Genomic DNA, 18,537 nt, shown 5'->3' on the forward strand with positions numbered 1-18,537 from the left:
TACAATATACAATAAACTAGGGCATACCCCAATATCATCTCCCACTTGCCCTAGACAAGATGCTGCATGTCCCACAGACCCAGGCTCTCCAAGTGACCCTCGAACACTTTAGCCGTGAGAGCTTTTGTAAAGGGATAAGCAATGTTGTGCTCCGACGTGATCTTCGTGACTATCACATTACAGCGATGCGCAATCTCCCTGATCAAGTGGTATTTCCGTTCTATATGCTTACCTCGATGATGACTCCAAGGCTCCTTCGAATTTGCCACAACCTCACTGTTATGACAATAAAAAGTGATAAGCAAATCCATATTTGGAAAAACTTCCAAATCTGTAAGGAATTTCCTCAGCCAAAAAGCCTTCTTAGCTGCTTCACAAGTGGCTACATATTCGGCTTCCATAATGGAGTCCGTGATGCATCCTTGCTTGATGCTTCGCCACACTACAACCCCTCCATTCAGAGTGAACACTGACCACAATGTCGATTTACGAGAATCTCTATCGATCTGAAAGTCAGAGTCTGTGTATCCTGTAAGGATCAAATCCTTATCTCCATACACAAGCATGTAGTCCCTTGTTCTCCGAAGATACTTAAGGATCGTCTTGACTGCCGTCCAATGATCAAATCCTGGATGGGACTGATACCGACTGACAATCCCTACTGCATAGCAAGTGTCGGGTCTGGTATACAACATTGCATACATTAAGCTTCCAACAGTTGAAGCATAGGGAATCCGTCTCATTTCCTCAACTTCGTGAGGTGTCTTAGGACATTGATCCTTAGACAAGATGATTCTATGCCTGAAAGGTAACAAACCCCTCTTGGAATCTTGCATCCTATACTTGACCAACATTTGATCAATGTACGATGCCTGATTCAAGGCCAACCTCTTGTTCTTACGATCCTAAAAGATCTGGATCCCTAGAACATACTGTGTCTCACCTAAATCTTTCATTTGGAACTGGGAAGCTAGCCATTTTTCTTACTATTGGTGGCTCTCCTGCCATATGAGGCTTGTTTTTAGTTGTGCCCCCTGTGGGGTTTTTACAGTAAGTCATTTTTCTTGCAAGAGGTGCACTGGTTGATAATAATCTAGCAAAAGGTTTGTGCATTCAGATTGTTGTTTTTTTTCTGAAGAAAAAAGAAGCACGATTGTTCTCTGAAGCTTGGGTTGTCCAAGTAGACTCGATATAGTTTTGTGGGAGAGTGCTGGTTGAGTGTCCCTTCAACTAGCAGGTGGAAAAGGGGTGAAGTCGTTGTTGAGGCATCAAATTTAAAGGGAGCCTAAATCTGCAGACTCATCATAGCAATATCAGTGTTAGAGGGAGCCTAACTTGCTCACTAGTATTCAAACATTAGTAAACTGACTCTATGTAATCTTAGTTGAAGTGTATGTTGAAAAACTAAGTAATATTCTAGTGGATCTCTTTTCACCTAGGCAGAAAGCCTCCCAGATGTAGGTGTGATTTCACTGCATTAGGTTAACAATTCTTTGTGTGCATCTCTCTTACTATTTACTTCTTTCCCTTTTGTTTTTGCTCTTATCACTAACATGTATACTAGTTTGTGGTAGTCTTTGAATGGTCTCTTACCGAAGAGTTCCATGAGCGCATTCGGATCGCTCCAATTTCACAGTGATCGAAATACAACAATATACATTCAAACGTACAGTTATGCAAACAAACAACAATTTTCGGCATGCTATGAACAAGATATAACAAGGGAGAGAGTGCCATACCAGTTGAAGACAGTCTTCAAACTTCGGAACTCAATGCAGTGGAAACCTCTACCCGATCAACCAACGCCCAGCAGCAGCGTTGACTATAGCGGCACAAATAACCGCACGAACATGAACGCCGCGTGGACAACACTACCAGAACAGAGCCCCGGGTATTCTCGGAGTGAGAACCCAAAGCGTGGTCTTTGGTGAATTTGGTAGAGGAAAGAAAAAGCACAAATCGTGTAGGCGATAATCAAGTGGGAGGAAAAAAAACGCTATCGTATAGCAAGATGCTTGTCGTTTAGGAAATGGTATACGATTGTTTAGCAAACTCATCACACTATACGATCGTTTAAGAAAGCTATCCGATCTTGTAGGAACTAGCGTGCGATCGTTTAAGCGCGACGTGGATGATCGTTTAGGTGAAGAGCGACTATCGTCTCTCGAAATACTTAAGCAATTGTTTACGATTCACCAGCAACTTCTCTTTTTCTTTTTGGACGGGCGACTGAACGAACGATTTTAAATGAAACAATTTCATTTATTTTCATCAGTTACAATAACCGACACATTCTCACTAACCCACGTCCGAACGTGATAAATTGGCTTAATTATCATATAATTAACCCATTAATTAATTAATAATAAATATAATCATATTATATTTTTATCCTATAGTTTGATATCACATATCTACTATAGTATTTTCTCCTCTACTTGATATAAATCATATTTATATATATTTTCTCCAAAATAATGTATCTCATACATTTAGCCAATTATATCATATATAATAACCAGTCCAATTATATCATATATATAATCGAACTTTCTCTTATCAGTTTGAACATTTCAAATTAACCCAAATATTGGTTCTCGACTTTATCCAAGCTACCCAGGGGACCTAACGGACTTGTGGCTCGAAGCTCCAACGGTCCGTGAATAGCTGACTAAACTTTTTAGTCACGAAATCCACAGTCCGTTAACTGTCAAGGCATTCCACTAAAGATCAACAGTTGAACTCTTCTTACCACAGATAAATTTTTGTGTCCATCGGATATAACCAATCATGAGTACGATGACCTTCACAGATGCTCGTAAGTACAGTTGGGCCAAATTACCGTTTTGTCCCTGTAATTACATCTCACTCCTTAAGTACCACTGATTCCTCTAATGAACAATACAACATAGTCCAACTATGTGTGAACACCTCTCGGGCCAAGAGAAGGTGTGTGATGCCACATTGTTCAAGCTCTGGAATCAGCCCTTAAGGGAACTATCTATCTACTTACCCCTTTCTTGGGGAAGGAGTGAATTCCATCTTCTGTAGTTGAGTTCCCAACTCCCAAATCAAATGAATCCCCAAAATGGTAGGTTTTGAATCGACACCTGGCCACTCGCACCCATACAAATCAAAAGACCGCCTTCAATGGCAGAGTTCCCAACTCACTTAGGATTGAGGTCATGTTACTATGGTCATCCTAGTGAAGTGAAGTCCTGCCATGAACAGTGTTATATAACGAGACGTTAACACTTCATTGTCAGGTCTTATACAAAACTCTTTGTATAGGACGCCCCCGCTCGCATGTCCCCAACATGATTGATCAGGATCAAACCATCTATGATAAATCACAAACACTTGTGACCATTCCATAAAGTGGGCGCATCTTGTAGCGTTACCAGGATAAGATTTCCCTCCTATATCCATATACTACAGACCATTTTGGTTATCACTCAAGACATGATCCAGTTGTATGTCACCACATACATGCTTGAGTCACATACAGGATAACTAGGGATTTTATGTTTATTGGTTTGTGGTAAAGCAAATAAAACAAGCAACTGAGCAAAAAACAAGATGTGAAGTAAATATCATATATTAACAACACAAGCGTTCGTACAAACTATTTACAAACTACAGGACACAAGACTTTAGGGCATCAACCCCAACAGTTTTGTGATTGACTCTTTTTCAATAATGAAATAGTTAATGTCTTGTGGTCATATTTTATTTAAATGAAATTTAGACTATGCAATGAAGTTTACTTCAATATGTGATGGATTGTTTTGATTGTAATTATGCTTGAATTTTGATCAGATTCTCAAATATTATAGCTGCAACTTTTTTTTAGAAAAAAATAGCAATTGCGGACGAAAAGCGTCAACAATATGCCTATTTCCCAATGAATAAGATCAGCAATGATTGTATCTTCCGATGCCAAGCTACAACATCATCAGTAGATACTAGCAATATCCTGACTCCAGTGTCGGGAATAGGCCTAAAAACCAATCAATCCTACATAACAAACAACTCCAGACGGTGTTCTACTTCGTTAGAATATATACGACATCGGTATTAATAACTCCCGATGTCATGACTAACTCTCGACGGTTTCCTTTAGAGCTTTGACATTCGTTCTCCCGATTGATATCTCGCGACTACATGGTCGATGATATATACGACGTCAAGAGATCATTCGCCGATGGTTTTTTTTGCAATTACCTGACGGTTTTGGGCATCGAAAAATACCAATATCTTTGTAATGTTATACTCATAGTATTAAATTCCCATCGACATGTCGATATTTCCATTGATATTTCTACGTTTACATAAGTTCGATATCGAAATGAGAACTGAATCGATAGTTCCATTATATCTAGAAAAATCCACGAAACATAATAATTAAACAACAAAATATCACTAAGATAAATATAATATAAATAACAGACATGTTAACTTATTGAAAAATTATTAAACATTCATTTGCTAATTTAAATTTATTTTTTTGAATTTTTTTAATAATTTTTCTAGAACTATCCATCGAAATCAAAATTTTATTGATATTTTCATCAAAGTTTCTGTAAGATCGAGACCTCGACAATATTTTAAATATTGGTTATATTGTATTTATTTTATTAAGATTTTAAGTTTGGTGCTTATGATTTAATAGTTAAGTCTTCTCATAGAGGTCGCCAAATTTGCTTTGTTTCAATGGACTCCATTTCCCCAGACTTGTACCAAAACGTCGTCGTTCTGCGTCATGCCGATCGTCTCGATTTCTCCGACCAGTCATGGGCGGCCACGGCAGCCCGTCCATGGGACCCGCCCCTCATGGAAGAGGGGCTTGTCCGGGCCTTCAATATGGGTCGGGTCATTATGAACGATCTCGGATCCTCCATCCACCGGATTTTCGTCTCTCCCTTCCTTCGTTGCCTTCAGACGGCCGCCCAAGCTGTCGCCGCCGTCGACGATGTTTCTACTGAAACTGCCACCCCTGATTCCGCCGCCCCCTTCCAACTCAAGGTTAGACTCCGGTCCGGCTCGAATTTCTTTTTCCCTCCATTATTGTGTACTAGTTGGAAGACCGCACCTGATTTCAAATGTTTGACTTACTTTTTATAATTAAAGTTAAGATTTAAATCGTTCCTGAGTAACGTCTGTTTTAGTAGTTCAACTTTGAATATTATTTTATTTTGGTGTCTAAAACTATTCATTCTAATCTCTAAATTTTTAAAAAGTGCTTATTTTAATTCATGTTATATTAAGATTTTGTTAACTACAAAATGATAAGGTGGTTTGTATTTTTAGATAACTAGCTACCAATTAAGTTAGTTACATTAAAAAAATCTAGTGTTCCACTTTTAAATAAAGTGGTAAATCGAGAGAATTTAAAAGTCATTTTTAATTCAAAAGTTCGGTCGTTCAGTATTGGTTGTTGATATTTCACTCTACCTTCATCTTGCTTAATACATTTAAAGCTTAGTCATAAAAAAATACAAACTATTTCACATTTCTATTGAAAAGTTAACATAATTTTAATTGTAGGGTCTAAATTAAACACATTTTAAAAGTTTAGGGACTACAATAAATATTTTTGAAGTAGAGACCAAAATAAAATAAGATTCAAAGTTCAATAACTAAAATATGATTCAAACCTAATTTTAAATTTTATTTAACCCTCATTTTATAAACTTCAAATCTATGATATACTTTGTTTGATTACTATTGTATAAAAAATATATAAAACTTATACGAAAACATGAAAATTTTTGACAATGAAAATTTTTGACAATGAAGACACGAAAAATGCATAAAATTATTATCATACGAAGAGAAGAATTTAGGACAAAATGAGGAGATAAAAATTCCACTCTCACACACATTTTATACATAGTTTAAATTTATGGAGATGGTAAATGAGAAGTTGAAATTTCAGGGACATTTAGGCTAGATTGAGTTATTAATATGGATTGAGTTTAGTTTAGAGAGTTAATTTGTTTGTGAAGTTAAATAATATATGTTTGGTTTTTAGAGTTGTTTAGTCAACATTTAGAAAATTTGTATTTGAAGTGGATGCTTTGATTTCAAAATTTTGTGGAATTTCTAATTTTCAATTTCCCTCAAATTTGCTATGAGATTGAATAGGAATATAACAAATTTTCTAGATTTGATGTCAAATTTAGATAGCTTGAATCTGGATTCTATATTTAGGATAAAGTTTGAAATATATAAATTTAATAAGGTAAATGTTATATTTTATCCAAAATTTGGGTTAATTTGGAATACAATTATGTTTTTATTTTAATATATATATATTTTTTTGGTGAGTGGAGTTATCCAAGAAAGAGAGAGAGGAAGATAGAACTTTTCCACAAATGTGGAGACTTTTAATCATGCACATTGTCGAAGTTGATAGAGTTTAGTTATTTAACAATATGCCGAGAAGTATGTGAGCCAAACAACGGGTCACACATTTTAACTAGCTCCACGCAACTTAAATTGGTGGACCAAACATTCCTTATGTTTCCATTGTTTAATTCATTTTCAATCTAATTTTATTGTCTAGATTTTTATATTTATTTTATCTTAATTTTAAGGTCATTTGTTATTGTTTCATTTTTAGTTTTATGTTTTTGAAATTTATGCTTGTTATCTCTCACTTTTACAATTATGTTTTTTATATTTATTTTAGAAATACTTGAATTCCTAGTTAATTCTAAAAACAAAAACTACTTATATTGACGCCTTGTTTAGTAACCATTTGAATTTTTGTTTCTGAAAATTAAATTTATTATCTCTCAACATCTTATAGTGGTTTACATTTTTAATAAGTAAAGGAGTTGCATTTTTCTTAAGCAAAGGAGTTGAATTCTTAACCAAATTTCAAAAACAAAAACAAGTTTTTTAAAATTTTCAAATTTTGATTTGATTTTTTAAAATACAGAAAAAAGTAGATCATAAAATAATAAATTATCTGTAGGCTCAAATTAAAAAAAAAAAAAAACTTCAAAAAATCAAATGATTACCACACAAGTCTGATTTCAACCCCAATGAATTTGCTCATTTCTGTGTGTACGTTTGATATGTTTTATAAAGTAAATATAGATGAATATATATTATAATAATAATATAAAAAGGGCAAAAAAACCAGCGTATTTGGTCAAAATTTAAGGAGTACTTTTAACTAATTGAAAACACTTTCATGATAACCGTTTTATTAGATTGCACCTAAAAAAATTAGAATGCAAGATTTTGGTCCACAGGTGTCTATAGAATATGGGTTATGTGAGAAGCTAAACCACAAAGCAATCCCACCTGAAGTGGCTCCAATGGATTGGAACTGGGGTTTCAATATCACAGACCTTCAAACAATATTGCCTACCGCTTCTACAGACCATTCTGTGGAACCTATTTATGAACAGGTACAAACAAACAAAACTAGTTGGGGTTTATTTCCTAACGTTTCTATTTTCTATTTTCTGTTTCTTGTTCTCGTTTGTCATTTTCAAAGAAACAAACATGTTTAGTAAATCATCTCATTTCCTGTTTCAATATCTCACTTGATCATGATCAGATGCCACAATTTGGAGAGGCTCCTACGACGATATGATCGAGATTTCAACAAGTTTTCAAGACTGGCTGATAAATACCATTCCCAGAACATCATGCTCATCACTCATGGTGAGCCATGGATCAATATAGGTATAGCAATAATTGTGTTATTTTCTTTTTCTCTGTTGTTTAAAGTATGGCTGCTTGTTTTTAGGCATAGGAGTTGGAGTTGTTTCTACAGTTCTGAAGGACACAAGGGTTGTTCATTTGATTATTGTGGATATGCTATCCTGAGGAGACCCATTTTTCTCACCGGTGATTCATTTGTTGCTGGAAACTTTGAATTGCGTTCACTTAATGACACTGCTGGTATCAAATTTTCCAAATGAGTTTAAAGCTAGCTGACTCAGTGGATGGTCTCCTCAATCTTCACTATTCTTAGAGCAGCTTGTGGTTGTAACTAGTGAAATACAACCTGGTCGATCTTGGGTTCGATTCTTTACTAGCTCGAGTCGCACAAGAGCTTTATTTCTGTACTTGCAGCAAAGGTCACAGCTAGAAGTTTGTTTGTCAGTGATGAAAAACTCTATACCAGAATTCGGAGCTTTAGTGTATTGAGGATCTTTTGGGAAGTTTATTATATCAAGTGATCTTATCTTTAGCTATACAAGAGCCTGTTATGACTGCCAAAGTCAATTGTAAACACTAAAATGAACTGTATGGAGAATTTGGGAAATGCAAATAACTGCATAATTATATATTTCTGAAAATCAATCTTCAGCATTAGCAACCTGATAGAAAATAAAACAACAGTAGGGGTAGGGGAGGGGGTCACATTGGTTAGACTTCACACATCACTTTCATTTTCTCTCCTTGACAATTATCAGTATCATACCAATATCAAGAATTTTAGACTCATTTATTCAAAGAAAACCCAAAAATAGAGAGAGATCAGCAGAGAGATATTTTGACAATCAAGGCAGGTGCAAACAATAGAGAGTGGCAATTTATTCCCAATGAAAGATATAGTTTCATTCTTTTTCTGGATTTGGCATGTGTTTGATCCCATCTTGCCCTTCTCTAAGTATCACCTCAAATTTCCCAAACACAAACGAATCGCCTTTCCGAAAAACAGGCCTCCGTAGTTCAACAAATGCACAATACTCAACTCCATACACGATCGTATCTTCCATAAACGTAGAAACCGCAACTCCAACCCCTTCGCCTGAAAACACACAACATCTTAGGCACAAACCATGGGGACGAGATATGACAGCTACCGAAAATACTACTTACCATGTGTGACAAGTAGCAAGTTCTCTGTCGGGTATTTATCAGCGAGTGTCTGGAACATATGAACGTACCGACGATGAGTAACTGCTGCTGACCCTTCCCAAGGAAGCATCTGAAGTTTTCAACAAACAACCTTTAGTTAAACAGAGCTAAAAACAAAGGCAAATACATTGAAGCTTCATTTGATAATGACTTCATTTGGCACTATCTACCTCTTTATGTACGCGTTCTGTGGAATGGTCAACGGTGCCACTGGGCAAAATGGCTTCAAGCTGTGGAATATCAAAACCCCAATTCTCATCCTTTGGAGCAACTTTTGGTCTGATTGCTTCACTGGTTAGCATCTCACATAGTCCATACTCTATAGAAACCTACAGTAATATGATCCCAAAGTGTCAAAATTCAACATTTGCAGGAAAAAAAAAAAAAAAAAAACTGTACAAAAAGAGACTTGAGTGCAACAATCTGAAACTATTGGAAGGGTAAATTTTCCGTCAAAATTGAAGATTTGACACAATCTGAAATCAACATCAAAGTTAAACAAGTCAAGAAGAGTAGTTTTCTAAATAATGAATAAACTTCTTGGAGTCCTACTTTTCAGCTGAAGACTTGGTCATCTGATATCATAATGTTAAGATCAATCATGAGAAAATTAACGCAAGTGAAGACTCTATTTTCTAGTTTCCAATTATTTCGCACTTCAGTTCTCAATTTTGGGGAGAAAAGTGAGACTAATCTCAAGGTTTTTTTTTTAAAAAAAAGACATATATATATAACAACCAAATTTGGCTTTTAAATATATTACATGAACAGTACACAAAACAACTTTTACCATTCAAAAGCATAATAATTAGACAATCATCTGAAGCAGCAATTATTGAAAATGAATTTTTTCAGTACCAAAGAACAAATCTTTGTTTCAAAAAGTTGAGAAGAACTTTTCAACAAGCCTTTTTCCAAACAACAGTGCAGGCTATAATTATATAACAAAGTAGATGTCATATCACCTTCATCTGTCAAAGTCAGAGATTGTTTTGTGAGTTTGGTTTTTCACCTAAATCAAACTATAAACCAACTATTTTTTAAAGCTATTTTATGTTTAAGCCCAACTCAAGTTTCCCTGAAATGTGGCTGACAATTTTACCAAAAAATCTAACAGTATTCAGAGTGGCAGCAAACTCAAAAAAGGACAAGAAAAAGACAAGATAAAGAAATTTCAGAGATATGTTTATTACTATACCGAGGAACAAGAAAATGTCATCCTTATTTTATATCTATTAAATATCTATTGATATCTCCGACAATTTGTAAAGGTAGAAAATTGAACTCCTGACCTGGATGATAGTGCAGATGGACGTAACTACGTTCATGTTGACTTTATTTTATTATTTTTGTTTAAACTAAAAAAAACGTCATAAATAAAAATATATTAATATCAACATCGGAAATAAAAATATCTTAATTATTAAATTTTGTGACTCGCAGATGTTGATATTGCTTCGATATATTAGAAATATTGAAATCTCTATCTCAAGAAACTTTCATTATTACCAATTCCTTATCTGTCTGAATATACAAAAAAATGTCAAACTGAAATCGACCCATCGAAATTCCTCAAACGAAAACCCAGAACCAAAAAAAAAAAAAAAAAGAAAAGAAAAATCGGGAAATTAATGTAAAATTCCTAAGGCAGGCATCATAGTTGAGAACAGAAGAGAAGCAAAAGTCAACGATGGAGATGGTGAAAATTGGCTGACCTTGAGAGTGGTGGAGGGATTGGCGTCGGCGGCGGAGAGGGCTTGGAGGAGTTGGGCGGCGGTCTGGACGCAGCGGAGGAAAGGGGAGACGAAGACACGGTGAAAAGAGAAGGGGAGAATGTTGAGGAAAGTCCGACCCGTATCGAAGGCCCGAACCAGGCCGTCCTTATAAAGGGGCGGGTCCCAAGGCCGGACGGCGGTGGCTGACCATGACCGCTCGAAGTTGTCGAAACGGTCGCCGTGACGCATAACGACGACGTGTTGGTAAAAGTCCGGCTCGGCGTTGCCATTGGATGAAATTTCCATACCGGAAATTGCTTTTTTCTTCTTTTTTTGTTTTTGTTTTACTGTTTGATTTTGTGAAATAGCGAAAAAGTCTAACAGGCCACAGAGTAAAAAGATTTTAATGATGAATCTTCGTACTTTGTGAACGCCGCTTTATATATAAGAAAACATATCTCAATTCATATATTTATATATTAAAGGCTATAAAGTTGATGGTTCTAAAACTCAATTCTTATTGTATTAAAAATCCTATATGAACTAAAGAAAAAAAAAATTGACCATAGGTTTGGTATGTTGTATCAATTTTATATTTTTTTTTCAAAAAGATATAAATTAAAATATCATTTTGATTATTGTAATTTTATTTGTCTAATTTTAGTTAATATATTTTTAATAAATCTTAAATTTAAGACCTTAAAATTAATTTTTATCGAAATGAATAAAACAACCAACTTTTATTTTAGTGCAAGATAAAGACACTATATAGATATAATTTTAAACTTTATAAATAAAATTCTAATAGAGACTAATTTTTTTTATGGGAAAAAAATAAAAAAAAAAATAGATAAACCAAAATAAAATGGAATCGTATAGGAAATATATATTAACTTATATGATTGATTAAAAAAAAATAGTAAGTAAGTGGGTCCCACCGAAGTTGTTTGAAGTATATGTGCATAACTCTCTTTCTCTCGCGATCGAGAAGCATTTGAATATATGAAATGTGTCTCTCTCCCACCAATTTTGAACAAATCAATGGTTATGATTTTTATTAGGGTCGGTAAAATTTTCCATCTCCGTCTCCATCCCTCTGGGGGAGTATCTCAACTCTCTCTATATATATATGTATGTTTATCTCGAACGAGAAGTAAACAAAATGTCTATGTTAGAGTTTCATTTTAAAGCCGCACATAATTTTCACGTGTAATATGACTTCTTAAATGTAGGGATTCAAGGGATAGTAACAATTTTTTTTTTAATTTTTTTTATTTTTAATAGAAGTGATTTTTCATCTTTTCGTCATCTTCAAAATTTCTCTACTTATTCAAGAATAATCAGAGTGAGACTTTTCTTGCTCATTTTGGTAGGATTTTGAATATAAGAAATAATTTTATTAAGGAGATTTTGACTTGGTTTTAAAGAGATCAACAAATCACTAATGCAAAATATAAATTGATTATATGAAAGTTTGAAGTTTAAATTGATATAATAATTAATTTGTGGTTTTGATTGATATGACTCAAAAATTCAATAATAAAAGTTTTTTTTTTGGTCATATACTCTTGAAATAAGAGTTTTTGTCTTGCAGATTTTAGGCTTGACAAACTTTTGGGACAATATGAGTTCAAACTGAGCTCAAATTATATTCATTTACGTTCATTTCAATATGAAACTCTATTTTTTCTAGTTCAACAATTGTAGAGTGGAGATTGAATCATCTATTTTAATATGATATCTAATTTACTAAAAAAAAAAATCAAAATATTATTTAATTTTAACAATCAAAGTATTGTAATTAATGTGTGAGGTGAGGAATCGAATCTCAGACCACAAAATTGATAGTATGAACATTATACCAGTTAAGCTATGCTCTTGTTCCCACACTTTTCCCTCTCCCCTCAAAAAAAATTTCTTCTAACTACCACTACGATCATATTAAAGTTAATTAGCAATGTTATAAATAAAAACTTTTGTATATAGACAATAAGCCTCTACTTATTTGCTTTGTATAAAGCTCTTGATATTACTATTAATTAATCATTAGGGAAAATGATATATATAAAAATTGAATAATAATAACAAACTAATTTATATCTTGAAGAATACAGATAATTATAGTGTAAAAGTACATAATGTATACAATAACGGTGTTCAAAAGTAAGCCCGACAAAATCACAAAGCTTATATTTAGTATGATACTATCTAACGTTCCTCCATTCAGATGATCGAGAATTATATAGTGTTCATTGCAAGCTAGTGATAGGAAGAACTTATCGTTGAAGCTTTTTGATTATTCTCTCCACTCATAATCTTGTGGTTTTACTTTTATCTATTATTTGATTTATGATTATTTGCTTAAATAGTTATGATGTTAATATATTTAGGAAAATACATGCTCTAAATTAAAATTTTAATTTGAGAAAAATTAATGAAACGACTAAAATGGTTATTATTTAGTTTTTAAAGTATATAGTGAGTAAAATATAAACTTTGGAAGGGAAATTTAAACACACAAATTCAGACCTAGTTGTTGTTAGTATTATTGCTATTGTTAGTATTCTTTTAATTTAAAAAAAAAATCAAAATGACGTAAGAGATGCTTATGTAATAAATGGATGTAATTGTAAGACAAGTCGAAGCCTGTCAATGACGTGTTCGTATATATATTTAGAATTTGTCACCTCCATGTATTATTCTTCGCAATTTCCAATATTAATATATTATTACAATATTTTATTTTCATTTAATTTTTGAGATATACAACATTTATTTTAAAAGTTTAAATCCTATTTTACTTTCTCAACTTTGAATTTTATTCTATTTTGATTTTAAAACTTTTAAAAACATCTATTTTAATCTCTCAATTTTAAAAAATATTTATTTTGATCATTATTTTTAAGATTTTGTTAATTCTATACAGATGGAATCTATTTAAGAATAAATTCCATCTAGTATGGGTTGAGCAAGATAAAGATAAAATATTGAAGGACCAAAATCTGGAATACAAAATGACTTTTGAAATCTCCTATAGAAAATCGCATTATCATCTAATTCAAAATTGAAACACTAGATTTTTAAGGATGACTAACTTATTTGGCAGTCAAGTTATCCAAAAATACAAGTTGTCTCATTATTCTGTTTAAGAGTTAATAGGATCTTAATAGTAGGGAACGAACAAACCCTTTTTAAAAGTGTTAGGGATTAGAATGGATATTTTTAAAAGTTCAAGAACCAAAATAGAATAAGTTTCAAAGTTTATAGACCAAAATATGATTTAAACTTATTTTAAATTCATAATTATGTAGTTCTACATCACATTCTAGTTGTTAGGTTTACATATTAAGAGAATAGTTATCACATACCTAAAATGTTAAAAAAAGTTATGAGTTCTAAATACACTATAAAAAGAGTTTATGATTCTAGTTTCAAATTTGTCTCAAATAGAAATACTATAAACTTTTGAGAGTGAGCAAAAGAGTGCAAATGATAGAAAAATATTTATTATAATCATCAAATGAATATACTCTGATAAATTTTATTAGTCACATGAGTAATTTAGAAATAATAAAATTCAACTAGTATGTGAAGTCAGTGTAAGTATAACTTATCAATAATTGACATGTATTTTTATAAATTAGAGATTCAAATCTCAACCTCCACGGTTGAATAAAAAATGGGATGGTTGATTTGTGATTTATTTTTCTAAAAGAAAAAAAAACTACGAATTTCCATTTATTAAAACATGAATATATAGAAATTGTACCCTACACACAAACCTAATTTGACTTCCGAGACGACTCTTTTAATATCTTTAGAGTTTAGACATAATTAATTAAAACAAGTTGGATTATCTAATTTCTCACAAAAAAAAAAAAAGATGGATTAATCCATCTCAATCTTGAGCAAATATTTAGATCTTCTGATCCCACTTCAAAGTGTATTCATTACTGTAAAATTAGTTTTAATGTCGGTTTAAAATTAATATTATTAGGATACAATGTCGGTTCAGTCGATATTGAAGATTATATTATAAAAGGTTTTCAATGTTGGTTTGAAACCGACATTATAGATGGTCAAGATTTTAATGTCAATTATATCTTCAATGTTAGTTTTCAATTGACATGGAACATCATCTTTAATGTCGAGTTTCACCTACTTTTTAGCGATAACTATCCATTATTAAATATCTGTTATGGTTTTGTTATTGAAATATATATATATATGCTTATGCATGTATAAATCAATAATATTTTTCTTTTATCTGTATATGCACAAAATAAAATCTTAATTGCTATTATATATATAACTCAGCTTTCAGCAAATACAAAAATTGACTAGTACACTACAAAAAGAGTAAGAAGTTGTATAACTAAGTAAACTATCAACAAATTACAATGACCAGTATATACATAAAACTCAAAAGTCTAAAGATCTAGAGAGTTGGTTGTCTACTTTGGAGGGTTATATAGATACATCTAACAAAAACAAGAACAAAACTAAAATAATCGTATAATTGAATCTCACATACCAACAAAATCCTATCAATCTGGAGTTTTACCTATGACAAAAAAAAAAAAAAAAAACCTTTCCTTAACTTATAGAAAACTATAGTTAAAAATTAAACGTTAATGCAAAAATTTAGATTATTCAATTTGATGTTTTCACTAACTGATATGTTGTAAAATTTCATCTTCATTTCTTTAGGAAAATTCTACAACTAATCGATCGGAAAGGGAAGTGAAAACATAAGTTAGCATAATTTTTTTCATTCAATAAATAAAAAAAATATAGATATTTTCTTATAGATAAGAGACCAAAAAAACTCACTCCTTCATTAGCTAGAGAAAAAACCATTATAGTTGTAGCTTTCATGATCCATGAAAGAGAGTTCAACATAAATCCCAAGAAAACTTCGAAACCTTACTCTCCTGAACAGAACAAATCACAAAATCAACATAGATATCACAAGAGCTGAATTTAATTAGAGAATTCATATATATATATATATATATATGATAGAATTTGCTCCCTCTTTCTTTCTCTTTTCAGTTAAAATGATTGTAGTATATATCTTCCAAATAAAAGAGGATTTAAGCTAAGTGTAATATTGAAGGATTTCAACAAATAATGCAAAAACATTAAAAAAAAAAAAAACTTACAACTATAATTATAAAAAGAAATAAACTCAACGAAGTAATGAAACTTGTGAACTAATATATATATCATAACTCAATAGAAACAATAATAAACAACAACTAATTTAAAGTTACGACTACCATAAGCGTAGAATAGTCATACCATTCCACCACTTTAAAATAAACTAATAAAAGATTAAAAATTAAAAACCTCTTAAAGCTCATAACATAGTAAAATGAATTACTTTCCCTTCAGCTCGTTCAAATTGTTTGTCGACAACTAATAGCTTTTACTTAGAAACAAGTCATTGTATGTACCAAAGAGAAAATATATATGAGGGACTTCACTAACATCTCACTCAACTTGTCTCCTTGGCTTGTACTTGGATATTTGATGCTCATAATCGAACAAGAAAAACATAAAGAGAAAAATATAAAAAATTAATATTCATAATTAACAATCTCTTTGGGTTCAAATGAAAAGAAATAATTAGAAACCAAAATTTACAAAGACCCCAAACTAACCATATTCACACTACAGTAAACTCATAAGGGTAAAACTGATAATAGGGGTGTTAAAAAAACCTGATGACCCGAAAAAATCGATGAACCCAACCCAACCCGCGCAGTTTGGGTTGGGTTATCAACTCATTTAGGTTGGGTTGAGTTCAAATAAATGAAAATTTTTTGGGTTAGGTTGGTTCAAGGGTTCACCTAATATAACTCAAACTAACCCGAATTTATTATTACTTTTAAAATATGTTTTTTTATTACTTATAACACAATTATTTATAATTATATTGATTTTAATTTTATTTAATTTCAATATTTTTTAATAATTTATTATTCAACAACTCTTAAAAGTAGTTTCTTTGTACTTTAGAAAGAAAATTTTTACTATTTAAATTGAAATTGAGTTGTTAATCTTAATTCAATATATGAAAATAATTAAATAAGTTTTTTTACATATTTATGTTGTGCTTCTTTTTAGAACAAAATTTTAAACAAATGACTCGATTAACCTGGACCAACCTAACCCAAATATTTCATGATTGGATTGGATTGAAATTTATAACACGAACAATTGGGTTGGGTCTAAAAAGCCTTTCAACTCAATCCAACCCAACCCATGAACACACCTAACTGATAGTATATATTCTTCTTGGTGAACCACATCTAGCATGTTCATAATATATCCATCTAACATGTTGTACACTTTAATACAATCATAAACCTTCAATCAACAAATTACACAATAGTCAAAATTTTCATTTCAAAAGAAAGGACAAAGTTTTTATTTAATTTACATAAACTTAATTCTTGAAATAAAAGAAACAAAATTCACATTTCTTGAAAACAAAAATCCAAAAAAAGGGGGTCCCAATCAACATTCAAGTACCAATTACAGAAGTAAAACTAGAGTGTTAAAGACAAAAATAGATACATGTGTGTTAATATATTTATAACAAAATAATATCTCCATCATGTTTAAAACCAAATAGGTTCACTAATTAATCACACAAGTTCTCATATTTAGCTTAAATCATAACAACAAAGGAAATATTCTATGAAAAAATAGAGAAAAATCACATTTAGGGGACACTCTTCTATCTAAAATCCTCCATCTTCCTAAGAAATTGCAGAAAATGAAAAGAATGGATCTAGATCATACAAACAAATACTTGATGATTTTGTACCCATGCTTACAATTCACAATATAGTAAAATGATCGTCAACGAAGCCAACTCTTAACGAATACAATTTCAAGATAAACATCTCACCATGATCGACATGAGCAATAACAGTACTAAATGCAATTGTAGAAACTAGAAAACATAACAAATATAGTAAGAACTAAAGTAACACTATAACTTCATAAAAAGACACCGTAGCAAACTTCATAGATTTTTATTCATAGCCTGCAGAAACGATTACAAAGTGAATCAAAGCATAAACGCAAAGTTGAAGGCTAATAAATCAAAATTCTAGCAACTAAAAATAATTTAAAAAGGATTTCAAGGTCTTGCTATTCACCAAAACGACCAATTGATTGCTACCCTTACTAGACAGTAGCCCTGCTGGAACAGATCAGAGCTTGGAGATCTTGAATAGATCGAAGCGAACAGTTCTGAACGGAGCTGATTTGAGCCGAGCAAACAACGGAGATGATAGAGCTAGAGTGAACCGAAGTTGACAAACTGTAGATTTGACACGTGGCGGAGGAAGCGGAGCTGGAGCGCATGACAGATCTAAACCCACGACGAGACCCACGAATGGTAGCTGACGAACCCATACGAGACCCACGACTTGACGAATGACATATCTAACGAATGAGATCCATGACTTCACAAACGATCTGATGGACGGATGCACGACGGAGAGCCTACGACTTCACGAATGAAACCTGGTGGTTGTAAAAGGAGAGGAGATAAATATGCGTCTTATGCTATGCGTTGATCTCCATGCGTCGATGGACATGCGTTGGACTAGAAAATATACAATATGCGCTTAAGCATGTATGCGATGGTCATGCATTCCTGCCACAGGTTTTCTTACTTTCTCGCCAAGTATAATGAGAACGCAAGTTTCTCAGGATGATCCGAGGTCGAACACAAGAACTTGTATCTTAATAATGTTTTTGAAGTAATGCGCTTGAGGCGGTGAATAAAAGTAAAAAGACAAAAGTTAAAGGATTATGCGCTACTCCTACTCCTAACTAAACAGATTGAGCAATGGAAGTTTAACTATGAGAATTAGTAGAGATGCGGTAACTGTTAATGCGTAATAAGATG

The 18,537-nt window shown here is 32.3% G+C and overlaps 2 protein-coding genes across 3 annotated transcripts; one reads left to right on the forward strand and one right to left on the reverse strand.

Annotated features, from left to right (window-relative positions):
• Positions 1 to 4,660: 4,660 nt before the first annotated feature.
• Positions 4,661 to 8,219, forward strand: LOC120073431. Of its 2 annotated transcripts, XR_005480757.1 has the most exons (4): positions 4,661 to 5,025; positions 7,266 to 7,424; positions 7,577 to 7,683; positions 7,769 to 8,219. XR_005480757.1 is itself a non-coding variant. In XM_039026282.1 (3 exons), the coding sequence occupies exons 1-3, from the start codon at positions 4,714 to 4,716 to the stop codon at positions 7,610 to 7,612; spliced, it is 507 nt and encodes a 168-aa protein (XP_038882210.1). In that variant the 5' UTR covers positions 4,661 to 4,713; the 3' UTR covers positions 7,613 to 8,219. The 2 variants fall into 2 exon arrangements, 1 of the variants encoding a protein (XP_038882210.1); XM_039026282.1 differs by having other exon boundaries at positions 7,577 to 8,219.
• Positions 8,220 to 8,281: 62 nt separating this feature from the next.
• Positions 8,282 to 11,081, reverse strand: LOC120073424. The gene is made up of 4 exons (XM_039026277.1): positions 10,605 to 11,081; positions 9,060 to 9,218; positions 8,851 to 8,959; positions 8,282 to 8,779 (listed from the first exon to the last, which is right to left on the reverse strand). Exons 1-4 carry the CDS (start codon positions 10,908 to 10,910, stop codon positions 8,586 to 8,588), a joined length of 768 nt encoding a protein of 255 aa, XP_038882205.1. The 5' UTR covers positions 10,911 to 11,081; the 3' UTR covers positions 8,282 to 8,585.
• Between the last annotated feature and the right edge of the window lie 7,456 nt (positions 11,082 to 18,537).

The sequence above is a fragment of the Benincasa hispida genome, chromosome 1, assembly GCF_009727055.1.
Source record: "Benincasa hispida cultivar B227 chromosome 1, ASM972705v1, whole genome shotgun sequence".
Lineage (NCBI taxonomy): Eukaryota > Viridiplantae > Streptophyta > Magnoliopsida > Cucurbitales > Cucurbitaceae > Benincasa > Benincasa hispida.